The sequence below is a fragment of the Branchiostoma floridae genome, chromosome 11 (genome assembly GCF_000003815.2).
Source record: "Branchiostoma floridae strain S238N-H82 chromosome 11, Bfl_VNyyK, whole genome shotgun sequence".
NCBI classification, from domain to species: domain Eukaryota; kingdom Metazoa; phylum Chordata; class Leptocardii; order Amphioxiformes; family Branchiostomatidae; genus Branchiostoma; species Branchiostoma floridae.
This window is the reverse complement of record NC_049989.1, coordinates 23406271-23423716: the sequence shown is the minus strand read 5'-3', so window position 1 is coordinate 23423716 and position 17446 is coordinate 23406271. Positions and strand designations below refer to the sequence as shown.

Sequence of the window (17446 nt, the reverse complement as noted above, 5' to 3'; positions counted from 1 at the left end):
TTGTAAAAGCACTCTGTTAGCACACCTGTATCCAGGTATATGTCCATTGAACACAAGGATTGTAGACATGAAATAAATGTTCATAACTTAATCCAGAGATTTCTTAATGTCGGACTCTTCAAGCAGATTTTAATGATCCGTGACCGCACTAATTATAAGACAAGGACGAGATAATTACATGTATAATCTTTTGGTCTCATGGGGGGGGGGGGGGCTTCTTGGAAAGTCCCCTCTGCTACTAGTATGTACTCCTTAGGCCACACTGACTTAATTTCATGGATGACATCCGCTCAATTATCGATCTTCCCCTGTTCTCAAGAAAAAAAAAAACTGTCGCCACATGTCACCCATGTCAATTAGAATGTTAAACTTACCAGGGGACCTGCCCTCCAGGGTAAGGGTAGCAGGGTCACGACTCCGGCTGTTTTTGACGTGTTTTAGGCGTTTTTATCCGGCTTTCTATTTGACACGATGAAAACCGTACAAAATTCGTACGGTTTTCCTAGTGTCTCGAGGCCAAAAGAACCACCGTGTAAAAAGTACAAATGAGACATCCCGTTAAAAATGCCTCAATACACGTCCAAGACAGCTGGGGTCGAACCTCTGATTGGAAAGTATCAATGCCAGGGCACTCGGCAGGACATGGCGCCACAGCGTCCTCGTTTTTTCTCCTCTTTATACAAGAACGGGGATCATTGATCATGAAAGGGCGACGATTGTCTCTTACATTTACTCTTACACTTACTCTTACCTGAGATAAGCATATGACGAGTAAAGACTGGGGAACGAATGGCCCGGATGTTTAAGTCATGTGGTTCAGGACAATTCTTGTTGGATTTTCAAAAATGTTTTGCTCTCGCGCATTAGTTTTTGCGTCTCCAGGGGATTGGGCCCTAAGGCTACTTTTGTGGTCGGACGAGTTTTGTTGCATTCTCCTATAAACTCACCCTGAGTCCGGGTGTGAATGTACCTCATTTCAATCCAGACTTTCTCTTGGGTGGTTTAATTCTTGATCCCCGCAAAAAAAGCTTAAAGGTATGTGCACTTAACACTTTTTTTATATAGTCGAGTGTAAAACACACAATTCAGAAGAATTGCGCGGATCTGAGCTTGCAAAAGTTCCAACGTTTTGTACATTATTCGCTTCTGTAATTAATGTCTAATCTCGGTACGGTCATTCGTTTTGCTTTTTTTAACTTTCGTGTCAACGCTACTTGGTGGCGTCAACAAAAGTTCTGCAAACTTGCGTGCACAGCTGTCTAGTGCGACGGTATTTCTGTTTCGATGAAGATTTTTATCATCCTGGTCTTTATGCCTGTCAGTCGACAATTTTCACATCAAAACAGTACTCCTTCATCGCCAGCAAAACTTGGATCAGCTTACGCTTATTCGTCTCTGGTCCTCGATAGCTTACGGTAAGCCCCGGTCACATATATCTTGCGATGTACCTACGATAGCTAACCCCGTTAAAAGCACGATGGCCGCGGTATTGTCATAGGAGCTTCATCTGATGTTCAATTTTTGTCCTGCGGCGTATGATTTTCACTTGTTTCTCTTCTGAATGGCCACCTGAACGCTTTTATGCTTCTTTGACTTCTGGCGAACACCTGTTTGCACACCTGTATCCAGGTAGTGGTATAACTGCAATGTCCATTGAACACAAACATTACAAATGTAGACATGAAATAAATGTTAAGAACTCCACGCCGCTGGGATTTGTTAATGTTCAATTCTTCAAGCAGATTTTTAATGATCCGTGGCCGCACTAATTATAGGGTAAGGACGAGATAATTACATGTAGACGTCACTTCTTTTATCTAATGACGGAGGGGATGATTTCTCAGAAAGACCCGGTGGTGTGCATTTAAAGCCAGACTTTTCTTTTGACTTGGTGTTTCAACTAAACAAACGGTATGAATTTTGTTTTGTTTCGTGTTGTTGCTACGTGGTGGCGTCAACAAAAGTTTTGCAAACTTGCGTGCGCCTCTGTACAGTGACAGTGTTTTAATGAAGATTCTTATTATCCTGCTGAACAACCAGATACAACTTGGTCTTTATGTCAGTCGACAAGTTTCACATCAAAACGGTCGTCCTTCACAACATCGTCAGCAAAACGTGGGTCAGCTTCTGCCACTCGTCCCAATCCTCCGTTAGCTTTCGTTAAGCCCTGGTTATATAAATCGTGCGGTGCACCTATGATAAGCTTACCTCGTAAAGCTAAGGGCACAACTCGCTGTGCGTGCAAATACGTGCTGTCTACGTGGGCAATCTATTGGGATCCGTAAGTGGTAAGTACCGCCTCCGTACGAACTCGTAGGGAATCCGACGGATTTTGGAGCACGCAGACTTTACGTGCAGGCAAAACTTTGTGTGCCATCGGGGCCTCCCATAAAAACGTACGGACAAATTGCACGTACGGCGGGTTGTGCCCTTAGCTTAAATCGCATGATGACCGCGGTGAATAGTTGGTATGTCGAGGGAGCGTCCTGCGAAGTTCAAAAGTTTTCAAGCGTCGTACGATGTTTCACTTGTGTCTCTTCTGAATAGCCACTTAACTGCTTTTATGCTTTAACCGACCAAATGTGGACATAGCTTGTCATCGCTTGTGTTGGTATTAAACGTTTTGCGTTGCATGTGGCGTAGTTGGTACATGTAGAGCGTTCGACTCGGGATCTAGAGGTTCCGAGTTCGATACCCGCCGTGCCCCCGACGTTGTGCCCTTGGGAAAGGCACTTTACACGACCTTCCTCACTTCATCTAGGTGTAAAAGTGGGTACCTGACTTTGATCGGGGAGGTAAAAGAACTTACCTTCTGTCTGTACTGTGACACTGTTAATGTCAGTTGCTAAAACTTGAGTGCAGCGCCACATTGTCATCGTCTGTCTATAAGCAAAATACAAAAAAAGGTGACGGAGAGGTTAACAAAGAAACAGTTTATCATTCTCAATCGCTCATGAAAGACAGTGTGTGCTATTCGAAACGTCTGGCTCTTTGGAGATTTTTATAAAGGTTACGTGATTCATTTTTTTTGTATTCATTTTGTTTGGTATACATGATACTCACGTATAGTACTTGGTAGACAACAGAGTAAATGCGGTGCGAGCAAAATATATACTGTTTGTCTTTCTTCCCACGGGTTAAACTTTTTACCAAAAGGAATCTGCCTATGTGGTATAGGAGAATTATTCTATCTCAGTGTGTTTGCCTAGCGCCTTTGGGATGACGAGTTGGTGTCCATTTCTGGTACTTCTACCAAAGATCGCAGATCTGCGCTTTGGTAACCAGTGTTCAAATTCAGAGTTCAGGAGAGATCTGGCAAACTTCAGACCCGCAGTCTTTCACGCCTTTCAGCTAGAGTGGTAAGGCTCGGGTGTGCTAGTGTATCTGTACAAATGCATATCCAGGGTATTGGCACTGTCATGTTGATTTTGAACCCTTTCCACTTAACTTGGTCACCTTATTGCTATGGGTGGAGGTGGGCTGGAGTAGACGGTGTATATATAGTAGACGGCGTATGTATTCTGTGTAGATCACCAAGGTGATTATGATAGATTGAACTTTCTGAGACGCGTGAGAAGGAGTAGTTTTCTTGCTGCTTGCCGAAAACTTGGAATCATTTAGGAGCATGTGGTTCGTCCTCCTTGTCCAAGACATGGTTCGAGTCGCTTTGCAGACGAGAGGGGATGTAGCTACTTCTTGTTTCCAAGCATTTAATGTCATCTACATTGTTGAAATACAAGGCTGTCAGCTTTGCTTGTAGCAGCGTTAATTAGAACAGAGAAAAAGACGGGGCCAAGTAGAGTGCACTGCGTATGAGCCGATCGTCTGCCATTCGGAAAGTGATCGTTTGTATCGGACTCGATGTTTCCTTGCAGTAATGAAATCACAGACACACGTTGATGTCCCAGCTTTTTGATAGTCTCAGACCCATGTTTGGCAACGTAGCTATCACAGTGTTGTAATTGACTCAGTCGACTCTTTTGAAAGTCCGTGGCCATAATGTTACTGGGGGTTGAAGTTATCAGCATAGTTTGATTTGGGACAGGCAAAATGTAGCTTCTTTCAATTGGTTGTGGACTGTCAAAGAGGCATTAAGTATGTGGCAAAAGGGTATGCTATAGAGGTGAACATGCAAAATATATGCGCCTACCATCACGTATAATGTATGTTACACAAAGTATCTAATTATTTCTGGCCGAGGACTAATTGATCACCCCTCGTATTTAGGCAGGTTTGACTGTACTTCGGCATAAGTCAAAGGCTTAGCTTTTTCAGTAAAGGCATCACCTGGGGCGAAAATATTTTCTGCATAGCTGGATCCATGACAAGTGACACTCCTTTGTGTTGAATTTTGTATGTACGTACTTTGATGTCCATAAATCACCTGCTTGTTCCTCAAGGGCCATTTCAAATCCAACACAAAGGAGTGTCTCTTATCATTACTCCAGCTATGCAGAAAATGTTTTCGCCCCAGGTGATGCCTTTACTGAGAAAGCCTCTCAAGAATAAACAAAGATTCAAAGATGTAAACTTGTAAAATGCAATAACATGGAGAGCTACTAAGATTTACAAAATTCCTCATAACCCTCCAACACGCCAAATTGTGGTCCCTCCATAGAATCATGACTTATGCCGGTCGAAGTACAGTCAAACCCGCCAAATAAGACTTCCTCACGCCACCTGGCCATCAAGCCACACTGACTTGATTTCATCAAGGAGGTCCTTGATTTCATAGATGACATCCACGCGTGCATTACTTTTCCCGGTTCTAAAAATTCACCTCTGAGGAACCTCCACGCAAGTCTGGAACTTCAGATTAATATTGCCGAAAAAGGTCATTATGTGCCTGCTTGTCGTAAACTCGTTTTGTACAACGTCGAAAAGCGGTAATATTTGTCAAACTGCCCTACGAATATTCTCATCACAGTCTTATATCACCCACAGTTCTTGGAGCCTCATACCTCCTAATAGTGCAGTTCTTTATTTGCTCGTTCTTGTCAATATATCAATGGCCATTACATATAGATTTCTTTAGCTAAGATGAATAAGACGACCTACATCTGCCCACTACAGATTTTTCTTTTGACAGACTGTGTTCTGTGGTTCAATTCGTACTACCAGTCTTGTAGTTCGGTGGTTTAGCAGCATGTTTTCGCCCTCCCGCATTAGTATTTTCCGTTTTAAGGGCATCAAGTAATGTTTGTTGACGTGGTATGCTGTCTCTCTAGATCTGCATGTTACATAAATTTTGCTTTCATGTAAGAAAGTTCACTTTCGTATAAAGTGAGTAGTTCAAGTGACTGTTAACCTATATACTTATAAGATGGCGCAAAATACTAATGACCATTCTGCTTTACCAAAAGCAATCTGATATGGTATAGAAGAATTATTGTATCTCAGTGTGTTTGCCTTTGGGATACTGAGTTGGTGTCCATTTCTGGTACTTCTACCAAAGATCGTAGATCTGCGCTTTGGTAACCAGTGTTCAAATTCAGAGTTCAGGAGAGATCTGGCAAACTTCAGACCCGCAGTCTTTCACACCTTTCAGCTAGAGTGGTAAGGCTCGGGTGTGCAAGTGCATCTGTACAAATGCATATCCAGGGTATTGGCACTGTCATGTTGATTTTGAACCCTTTCCACTTAACTTGGTCACCTTATTGCTATGGGTGGAGGTGGGCAAAGTATACTGGAGTAGACGGTGTATATATTAGTATTCTGTGTAGATCACCAAGGTGATCATGATAGACTGAACTTTCTGAGACGCGTGAGAAGGAATAGTTTTCTTGCTGCTTGCCGAAAACTTGGAATCATTTAGGAGCATGTGGTTCGTCCTCCTTGTCCAAGACATGGTTCGACTCGCTTTGCAGACGAGAGGAGATGACAGTAGCTACTTCTTGTTTCCAAGCATTTAATGTCATCTACATTGTTGAAATACAAGGCTGTCAGCTTTGCTTGTAGCAGCGTTAATTAGAACAGAGAAAAGGACGGGGCCAAGTAGAGTGCAGTGCGGATGAGCCGATCGTCTGCCATTCGGAAAGTGATCGTTTATATCGGACTCGCTGGTTCCTTGCAGTCAGGAAATCACAGACCCATGATGATGTTTCAGCCTCTTGATGGGCGATACTAAAGTAGGCGATCTGAAAAATCATCCCATGACCCATTGGACCCCCTGCTTGTCCATTCCAACACAAAGGTTTGTCACTTGTCATGAATCCAGCTATGCAGAAAATATCTTCGCCCCAGGTCATGCCTTTAATGAGAAAGCTAAGCCTCTCAAGAATAAACAAAGATTCAAACAAAGAAATAAACTTCTAAAATGCAGTACCATGGCCAGCTGCTAAGATTTTCAGAATTCCTCATAACCCTCCATTACACCAAATTGTGTTCCATCCATAGAGTCATGACTTATGCCAGTCGAAGTACAGCCAAACCTGCCAAATTAAGCCTTTTCAAGCCACCTGGCCATCAGGCCACACTGACTTGCGATTTCATGGATGACATCCACGCGCGCCCCACTTTTCGCCTGTTCAAAACAATCATCTCGTCCGAAGCTCCACGCAAGTCTGGAACATGCCGACTCAAATTGCTGTAGTGCCCATGGAATGGAAATTTTGTAGACATGTAAAAAACTTGGAACTCCGTCCTGGGATTGATCAATGTTGGACTCCCCAGCAGATTTTTAATGATCCATGACCGCACTAATTATAAGATAAGGACGAGATAATTACAGGTAAAAGCCAACTCTTTTGTCTGATGGGGGGGGGGGAGGCAGGTGAATAGTTGAGGAATGTGAATACAGTCTCCAAGCAGATGTTGGAATGATGCCTTTTTAGTAATGGCCGGATTTTAACCTTTCGTGACAGTCACACTTGTAAAAACAAATCTGTTAGCACACCTGTATCCAGGTATATGTCCATTGAACACAAGAATTGTAGACATGAAATAATTGTTCATAACTCCATCCTGAGATTTATTAATGTCGGACTCTTCAAGCAGATTTTAATGATCCGTGACCGCACTAATTATAAGACAAGGACGAGATAATTACATGTATAATCTTTTGGTGTCATGGGGGGGGGGGGCTTCTTGGAAAGTCCCTTCTGCTACTAGTATGTACTCCTTAGGCCACACTGACTTAATTTCATGGATGACATCCGCTCAATTATCGATCTTCCCCTGTTCTCAAGGAAAAAAAAACTGTCGCCACATGTCACCCATGTCAATTAGAATGTTAAACTTACCAGGGGACCTGCTCTCCAGGGTAAGGGTAGCAGGGTCACGACTCCGGCTGTTTTTGACGTGTTTTAGGCGTTTTTATCCGGCTTTCTTATTTGACACGATGAAAACCGTACAAAATTCGTACGGTTTTCCTAGTGTCTCGAGACCTCAAAATGGCACAAAATGATTGAGATGCAAATGAGATGAGTATTGTACGTACGACTACGTATGAAAAATGTCATGACGGACCTCATACAGACATGTAATACACGAAGGTTTATATAGTCATGTTCACAGTTGTTTACTATTACAGTTGTTAGGCTAACGTCACGTTTCAACAAAGGGGCCCGGCTGGACAGTTTTGTGGAACGGAAAGTACGATACAAAAGACTACAAGAAAATGAAATGGATAAGAAAACATACATTCAACAGTAAGCTTTGTGCATATTTATTAGAATAACTTAAATTTTTCGCAAAAAGCCCCGGGTAGGTAATGTGACGAAGGGCTTACTGAGGTTATTGGAGCGTGTTAACAGCCCCTCTGATTGTAAGCTTACCGCAACTCATACTGCGCAAAGAGAGTAATCAGCCAATCCAAAAACTGATAACAAACCTTGTAGTAAATAACATGGGTTACAGAATTAATGAAAACGTGGGTTGATGGATATATATATTTATATATATGTTGTCTTACGTAAATTTTACGCTAATGAAGCAAACATGTCAATACGGAATTGTTACGGATTTAAAGAGACAGCCACATAAGAGCGAGCGTTTTCGCACTGTTCTGGACTAGGGAGGGACAACAGCTAGAACCCAAACTTAAGTTCTATATTCTAGATCCAGAGACGCTCTCATTAATCCCGGACTTCAGGCGCGCATTTTCTAATAACAAGGCCCCCAAATTGAGTTGTCACATGAATTCGGATACTGCCTCCAAGCAGATGTTAGGGTGAAAGACCTTGGTGTTTTTTTGTATGTGGTGTCCAGGCTTCCAACCTGTCCGAACAGCCAGGTACATTCGGGTGTGTTTATACACCTGAAGGCACACCTGTATCCAGGTATAACTGCAATGCCCATTGAATTAAAACAGTGTATACATACAATGAATGTTCGGAACTCCATTTATACATGAATAATTAATTACAAGTGGTCATCAGCTGAAAGCAAAATGAGGTTCAGGCATATTAGAAGACTTTTAACTACATTAACAAAGATAGAAAATGCTGTGTCGAGAATGAAGCTTATTCTGATTTATCTAACTAACATAAAATTAGCCTTGTTATATTCCTAAACAGCTGCCATAACCGTTCCTTCATATCAGGATCGACCGTATGTTCATGTTGTATCATTTGAGTCCAGACCTTCATGACCGGGGGGGTCCTTCATGAAATAAGCAGGTGAATAGTTGAGGAATGTGAATACAGTCTCTAAGCAGATGTTGGAATGATGAAATCTTTTATCAATGGCCGGATTTTAACCTTTCGTGACAGTCACTCTTGTAAAAACAAATCTGTTAGCACACCTGTATCCAGGTATATGTCCATTGAACACAAGGATTGTAGACATGAAATAAATGTTCATAACTTAATCCAGAGATTTCTTAATGTCGGACTCTTCAAGCAGATTTTAATGATCCGTGACCGCACTAATTATAAGACAAGGACGAGATAATTACATGTATAATCTTTTGGTCTCATGGGGGGGGGGCTTCTTGGAAAGTCCCCTCTGCTACTAGTATGTACTCCTTAGGCCACACTGACTTAATTTCATGGATGACATCCGCTCAATTATCGATCTTCCCCTGTTCTCAAGAAAAAAAAAACTGTCGCCACATGTCACCCATGTCAATTAGAATGTTAAACTTACCAGGGGACCTGCTCTCCAGGGTAAGGGTAGCAGGGTCACGACTCCGGCTGTTTTTGACGTGTTTTAGGCGTTTTTATCCGGCTTTCTATTTGACACGATGAAAACCGTACAAAATTCGTACGGTTTTCCTAGTGTCTCGAGGCCAAAAGAACCACCGTGTAAAAAGTACAAATGAGACATCCCGTTAAAAATGCCTCAATACACGTCCAAGACAGCTGGAGTCGAACCTCTGATTGGAAAGTATTAATGCCAGGGCACTCGGCAGGGCATGGCGCCACGGCGTCCTCTTTTTTTTTCCTCTTTATACAAGAACGGGGATCATTGTGATCATGAAATGGCGACGATTGTCTCTTACATTTACTCTTACACCTACTCTTACCTGAGATAAGCATATGACGAGTAAAGACTGGGAAAAAAATGGACCGGATGTTTAAGTCATGTGGTTCAGGACAATTCTTGTTGGATTTTAAAAATGTTTTGCTCTCGCGCATTAGTTTTTGCGTGTCCAGGGGATTGGGCCCTAAGGCTACTTTTGTGGTCGGACGAGTTTTGTTGCATTCTCCTATAAACTCACCCTGAGTCCGGGTGTGAATGTACCTCATTTCAATCCAGACTTTCTCTTGGGTGGTTTAATTCTTGATCCCCGCAAAAAAAGCTTAAAGGTATGTGCACTTAACACTTTTTTTATATAGTCGAGTGTAAAACACACAATTCAGAAGAATTGCGCGGATCTGAGCTTGCAAAAGTTCCAACGTTTTGTACATTATTCGCTTCTGTAATTAATGTCTAATCTCGGTACGGTCATTCGTTTTGCTTTTTTTAACTTTCGTGTCAACGCTACTTGGTGGCGTCAACAAAAGTTCTGCAAACTTGCGTGCACAGCTGTCTAGTGCGACGGTATTTCTGTTTCGATGAAGATTTTTATCATCCTGGTCTTTATGCCTGTCAGTCGACAATTTTCACATCAAAACAGTACTCCTTCATCGCCAGCAAAACTTGGATCAGCTTACGTTATTCGTCTCTGTCCTCGATAGCTTTCGTTAAGCCCCGGTCACATATATCTTGCGATGTACCTACGATAGCTAACCCCGTTAAAAGCACGATGGCCGCGGTATTGTCATAGGAGCTTCATCTGATGTTCAATTTTTTTCCTGCGGCGTATGATTTTCACTTGTTTCTCTTCTGAATGGCCACCTGAACGCTTTTATGCTTCTTTGACTTCTGGCGAACACCTGTTTGCACACCTGTATCCAGGTAGTGGTATAACTGCAATGTCCATTGAACACAAACATTACAAATGTAGACATGAAATAAATGTTAAGAACTCCACGCCGCTGGGATTTGTTAATGTTCAATTCTTCAAGCAGATTTTTAATGATCCGTGGCCGCACTAATTATAGGGTAAGGACGAGATAATTACATGTAGACGTCACTTCTTTTATGTAATGACGGAGGGGATGCTTTCTCAGAAAGACCCGGTGGTGTGCATTTAAAGCCAGACTTTTCTTTTGACTTGGTGTTTCAACTAAACAAACGGTATGAATTTTGTTTTGTTTCGTGTTGTTGCTACGTGGTGGCGTCAACAAAAGTTTTGCAAACTTGCGTGCGCCTCTGTACAGTGACAGTGTTTTAATGAAGATTCTTATTATCCTGCTGAACAACCAGATACAACTTGGTCTTTATGTCAGTCGACAAGTTTCACATCAAAACGGTCGTCCTTCACAACATCGTCAGCAAAACGTGGGTCAGCTTCTGCCACTCGTCCCAATCCTCCGTTAGCTTTCGTTAAGCCCTGGTTATATAAATCGTGCGGTGCACCTACGATAAGCTTACCTCGTAAAGCTAAGGGCACAACTCGCTGTGCGTGCAAATACGTGCTGTCTACGTGGGCAATCTATTGGGATCCGTAAGTGGTAAGTACCGCCTCCGTACGAACTCGTAGGGAATCCAACGGATTTTGGAGCACGCAGACTTTACGTGCAGGCAAAACTTTGTGTGCCATCGGGGCCTCCCATAAAAACGTACGGACAAATTGCACGTACGGCGGGTTGTGCCCTTAGCTTAAATCGCATGATGACCGCGGTGAATAGTTGGTATGTCGAGGGAGCGTCCTGCGAAGTTCAAAAGTTTTCAAGCGTCGTACGATGTTTCACTTGTGTCTCTTCTGAATAGCCACTTAACTGCTTTTATGCTTTAACCGACCAAATGTGGACATAGCTTGTCATCGCTTGTGTTGGTATTAAACGTTTTGCGTTGCATGTGGCGTAGTTGGTACATGTAGAGCGTTCGACTCGGGATCTAGAGGTTCCGAGTTCGATACCCGCCGTGCCCCCGACGTTGTGCCCTTGGGAAAGGCACTTTACACGACCTTCCTCACTTCATCTAGGTGTAAAAGTGGGTACCTGACTTTGATCGGGGAGGTAAAAGAACTTACCTTCTGTCTGTACTGTGACACTGTTAATGTCAGTTGCTAAAACTTGAGTGCAGCGCCACATTGTCATCGTCTGTCTATAAGCAAAATACAAAAAAAGGTGACGGAGAGGTTAACAAAGAAACAGTTTATCATTCTCAATCGCTCATGAAAGACAGTGTGTGCTATTCGAAACTTCTGGCTCTTTGGAGAATTTATAAAGGTTACCTGATTCATTTTTTTTGTATTCATTTTGTTTGGTATGTACATGATACTCACGTATAGTACTTGGTAGACAACAGAGTAAATGCGGTGCGAGCAAAATATATACTGTTTGTCTTTCTTCCCACGGGTTAAACTTTTTACCAAAAGGAATCTGCCTATGTGGTATAGGAGAATTATTCTATCTCAGTGTATTTGCCTAGCGCCTTTGGGATGCTGAGTTGGTGTCCATTTCTGGTACTTCTACCAAAGATCGTAGATCTGCGCTTTGGTAACCAGTGTTCAAATTCAGAGTTCAGGAGAGATCTGGCAAACTTCATACCCGCAGTCTTTCACGCCTTTCAGCTAGAGTGGTAAGGCTCTGGTGTGCTAGTGTATCTGTACAAATGCATATCCAGGGTATTGGCACTGTCATGTTGATTTTGAACCCTTTCCACTTAACTTGGTCACCTTATTGCTATGGGTGGAGGTGGGCTGGAGTAGACGGTGTATATATAGTAGACGGCGTATATATTCTGTGTAGATCACCAAGGTGATTATGATAGATTGAACTTTCTGAGACGCGTGAGAAGGAATAGTTTTCTTGCTGCTTGCCGAAAACTTGGAATCATTTAGGAGCATGTGGTTCGTCCTCCTTGTCCAAGACATGGTTCGAGTCGCTTTGCAGACGAGAGGGGATGTAGCTACTTCTTGTTTCCAAGCACTTAATGTCATCTACATTGTTGAAATACAAGGCTGTCAGCTTTGCTTGTAGCAGCGTTAATTAGAACAGAGAAAAAGACGGGGCCAAGTAGAGTGCACTGCGTATGAGCCGATCGTCTGCCATTCGGAAAGTGATCGTTTGTATCGGACTCGATGGTTCCTTGCAGTCAGGAAATCACAGACCCATGATGATGTTTCAGCCTCTTGATGGGCGATACTAAAGTAGGCGATCTAAGGGTCTAAGTATACCAGTATGGTGAGCTTTCATGTTCTAGATATAGATACTCATCTTCGCCGAAAAACTACTGAATTTCTATCACTCAACTCTTTGTATGTGTGTGTGGCTGTGTGTGCGCGCGTGTGTGAAGAAAAAAAAGATCTATTCTAGATCCAGAGACGCTCTCATTAATCCCGGACTTCAGGCGCGCATTTTCTAATAACAAGGCACCCTTTCCACAAGACGGCGATCGCGATGCGCTCTCACTGCGATCTAAATGTGATATGTGTAACCTTTGATTTCATACCGGGTATGTCAGATACCATGCATGTAAAAGTGTGACTGAGAGGACAGCAAAACACACAACGTATAAAAGGCTTTGTTTCTTTTCTATACAATTCGTTGAGCGATGTGTCAAATTTAGGTCACAGAGAGAGAGATAAAATGCGGCGAGAGTGCCGTCCTAGTGGAAAGGGGCTATTAACGATCCTCCTATCGCCTTGGGATATAACAGTGTTACAGATACAGGACACATCTTCTGTCTTTTCCGTTGTTGTTCAACCACTTCTGCAAATGCCAATCCCCTCCTCTCTCTTATTGGTTGATCCACTAATTGGCATGCCATCATTGGTTGAAGTTATGATATTAGTTTTGATGGATAGCCAGGTCAGTCTTTTCGCGGCGATATTTTTGTTGTACGGGTGTGCCACAAGTTGCTCTGCAGTTTCTTTGAGACACCTGCCCGGCAGTTCACAAAAAAAAAACGGTATGTAAACAGTTTTCAAACATTGGCATTTGACTTTAAAGTTACACATGTACATCATGCAAAGTTCTATGGCTGTATATAAGATAGATGTTCGAGTAGCCATGTGGTTTAACACAATTTTTGTTGGATTATTTCTAATGTTTTGCCCGCGCGCACTAGTTTGGGGGTCTTCTGAAGATGTCATCCATAAAATTAAGGCAGTGTGACGTTACCAGCACAATGGCCGGATTTTAACCTTTCGTGACAGCCGTGACACAAACACATCTGTAGGCACACCTGTATCCAGGTATAACTGCAATGTCCATTGAACACAAACATTGTAGACATGAAATAAATGTTCATAACTCCATCCTGGGATTTATTAATGTTGGACTCTTCAAGCAGATTTTAATGGTCCGTGACCGCACTAATTGTAAGATAAAGACGAGATAATTACATGTAGAAGTTACATCTTCAAATGACTGGTTACCTATATATATACTTATAAGATGGCGCAAAATACTAATGACCATTCTGGTTTACCAAAAGGAATCTGCCTATGTGGTATAGGAGAATTATTCTATCTCAGTGTGTTTGCCTAGCGCCTTTGGGATGACGAGTTGGTGTCCATTTCTGGTACTTCTACCAAAGATCGTAGATCTGCGCTTTGGTAACCAGTGTTCAAATTCAGAGTTCAGGAGAGATCTGGCAAACTTCAGACCCGCAGTCTTTCACGCCTTTCAGCTAGAGTGGTAAGGCTCTGGTGTGCAAGTGCATCTGTACAAATGCATATCCAGGGTATTGGCACTGTCATGTTGATTTTGAACCCTTTCCACTTAACTTGGTCACCTTATTGCTATGGGTCGAGGTGGGCTGGAGTAGACGGTGTATATATAGTAGACGGTGTATATATTCTGTGTAGATCACCAAGGTGATCATGATAGACTGAACTTTCTGAGACACGTGAGAAGGAATAGTTTTCTTGCTGCTTGCCGAAAACTTGGAATCATTTAGGAGCATGTGGTTCGTCCTCCTTGTCCAAGACATGGTTCGAGTCGCTTTGCAGACGAGAGGGGATGTAGCTACTTCTTGTTTCCAAGCACTCAGACCCATGTTTGGCAACGTAGCTATCAGTGTTGTAATTGACTCAGTCGACTCTTTTGAAAAGTCCGTGGCCATAATGTTACTGGGGGTTGAAGTTATCAGCATAGTTTGATTTGGGACAGGCAAAATGTTGCTTCTTTCAATTGGTTGTGGACTGTCAAAGAGGCATTAAGTATGTGGCAAAAGGGTATGCTATAGAGGTGACCATGCAAAATATATGCGCCTACCATCACGTATAATGTATGTTACACAAAGTATCTAATTATTTCTGGGTGAGGCCGAGGACTAATTGATCACCCCTCGTATTTAGGCAGGTTTGACTGTACTTCGGCATAAGTCAAAGGCTTATCTTTTTCAGTAAAGGCATCTGATGCTGGGGCGAAGATATTTTCTGCATAGCTGGAACCATGACAAGTGACACTCCTTTGTGTTGAATTTTGTATGTACGTACTTTGATGTCCATAAATCACCTGCTTGTTCCTCAAGGGCCATTTCAAATCCAACACAAAGGAGTGTCTCTTATCATTACTCCAGCTATGCAGAAAATGTTTTCGCCCCAGGTGATGCCTTTACTGAGAAAGCCTCTCAAGAATAAACAAAGATTCAAAGATATAAACTTGTAAAATGCAATAACATGGAGAGCTACTAAGATTTACAAAATTCATCATCATCTGTCGTCCCTGCCGGGCGGGGTAAGGCGTTGCACAATATCTCTCCACAGCGCTCGGTCGTTCATAACTGCTCCAAAGTCCTCAGTGTCAATCCTAGTGTCTCTGGAGATGGTTGCTGGGTAAGTGAGCTTTCTGGAGTAGGTCTTTCCCCTCGGCCTCCATAGGTCTAGTGAAGAGATCACTTCTTCACTTGCGCGATGACAGTGACCAGCAAACTGGACTCGCCTCTGCCTGAGGCTGTGGGATACTCGGGGAAGATTACCGTAGATGGTCTTGATGGATGCATGTTCTTTCCAGCTGATGTTCTTTGCTCTTTGCAGAAGTGAGGTGTATGTTCCATTAAGTCTCTTCTCTAGATGTGTGGTCAATGTTCAAGTTTCGGAGCCATAGAGAAATACTGGTTCAACAATGGTGCGAAAAACTTGTATCTTAAGTTTGTCACAGATATTAGAGAGCCAGATTAAAAAAAAAATATGGACAATTGAGCTGCGACCTGAGGTGTGCGGGTCAACTTGCTTTGATGACAGTCAAACACCCACTTCTTTCTGCTTGAAGTACGAAGGGAATCATTATAAAAGATTTTGACAATGTTAAACCGTTAAGGTAATTCATTGCATGGGGAACTCGACCACACAAGTCTGATCACAACCCTTGGTTTTCTCGCCACTTACCTACTGGTTTTCTAAATGACGTTGCCTGGAAAGTAATAACTGCAGCGATTTGAATTCTGGAGGATATTGATAAAAGGCTTTATACTACGACATCTTGTGCCTCGAAATTTGTGCTTATCATTTCTGGGTGAGACTGGAACTTATTGATCTCCCCTCGTAACAACTCTTCAATCCACCTGGCCATTGAGCCACACTGATTTGATTTCATTGCTTATGTGCGTGCCGGCTTGTCACAAACGTAACTAGCCTGTGTTTACACAATCTGTCGCTGGCTGGGGTAATACTATAGGGCCAGCCGCTATAGGAACGTGATTTTAGTCAGGCTAGTCACAAACTTCGTTGCGTACTACCGCGAAACGCTTTAATTTTGTCGAAACAGAGAAGTAGATACGGACATCCCCTCCACATATGGAAACAATACGTACTTCACGGCTGAGGTAACAAAGTATTTCTTATATCGGAATGTTTCCATACTTCGAGTCAATGGAGAAAACCAACGCTTTTATTCTTTCATCAAAAAGAAACGATGCATTTAAAAACCCTAACATGAAAACTCATTGACAAAAGCTGTTCAGAAAATGCAGCCTTGGCGTCAATAGCTAACAGCTAGTTGGGCAAGCTTGACTGTATACGTATGTACAGCCGAACGAAAGATAAATAAAACGAGTAAGGACATTTAGCAACTAGACATGAAAAAAAAACCGTGTTGTACTTTATTCGTGAACGTTAAATGAGCAATAGGTCATCTGACCAATCATTTCATGTCTTATACCATACATCTGCCTCCCGAATGGCCCTTAACCATTGTCGGGAGTCCATGTTCGGCGATGTGTAAACGGAGCTTTAATGATAGTCTGAATCAACCGTGTTTTCAAAACAAGAATACAGTACACGTTTTGGAAACATTAACGGCCAGAGATATGGAATGCGACAATTTTAAGGGCGCCAATTTTTCCTTCTTTCTCTCTTCTTTGGTTGTGGCCTGAAAAGTGTGATTTCATCATGTAAGAATGTTGAAACTCGTTTGTCAATGGTACAGGAGTGATAACATCAGATTCGTGCCGACCTACTTTCACCAGTAATTACTGAGATGTTTGTTCTTGCCGCCTATAGCTAGCAACAATGTGGCTGGCCATGGTATAGATATGGTCCACCCTTCTTGACCCTTGCCCTTTTGACACAAAGGAGTGTCATTGTTCATAAATCCAGTCGCGCAGAAGATGTCCTAGCCCCCGGACCCTTACAAGGCACTTCTTCACTCATGATTTAGCTTCTCAGGAAAGATTCAAACGAGCAAAGATGTAAAAAAAACACGTTTTGCTCCTGTATCATGGACAGATGTTAGGATCCGAATATATTCTTTTGCTTACCAATACGCAAAACACGTTCCATTCATAGCACGTACAGTCAAACCTGACAAAAAACACGCAAATACGCACACCATCTGTTCTACAAAAAACTTTGTTGAGGAAGACGTTGGCCTCCAAGACAGAGACGTCCTGTCTGTCATGAGCGACAGAGTCGTCTGGAGGAACTTTATAGTGTCACCTGATGGACGACTGAAAAAGAATGAGCCTTTTTTGTGCACGTTAAATGAACAATAAGTAATCTGACCAA

The 17446-nt window shown here is 42.5% G+C and overlaps 1 protein-coding gene across 9 annotated transcripts in view; it reads left to right on the top strand.

Moving 5' to 3' along the window:
* Positions 1-17446, top strand: part of LOC118425260 (CUB domain-containing protein 2-like) — a 104934-nt gene that overhangs the window by 72179 nt on the left and 15309 nt on the right. Inside the window, exon 1 of one of the 9 annotated variants that reach the window (XM_035834040.1) lies at positions 9393-9749. The exons of 2 other annotated variants lie outside the window; for them this stretch is intronic. Coding sequence is in view for 3 of the 7 variants with exons in the window: in XM_035834046.1 (XP_035689939.1) it covers positions 10720-10827 (108 nt within the window). In the remaining 4 variants the exon portion in view is untranslated. Of the gene's footprint in view, positions 1-9392; positions 9750-10524; positions 10624-10645; positions 10828-10849; positions 11001-13073; positions 13405-17446 lie in introns of those variants that run through there. 6 more of the 9 variants (XM_035834043.1, XM_035834046.1, XM_035834038.1 and 3 more) reach the window with 6 other exon arrangements.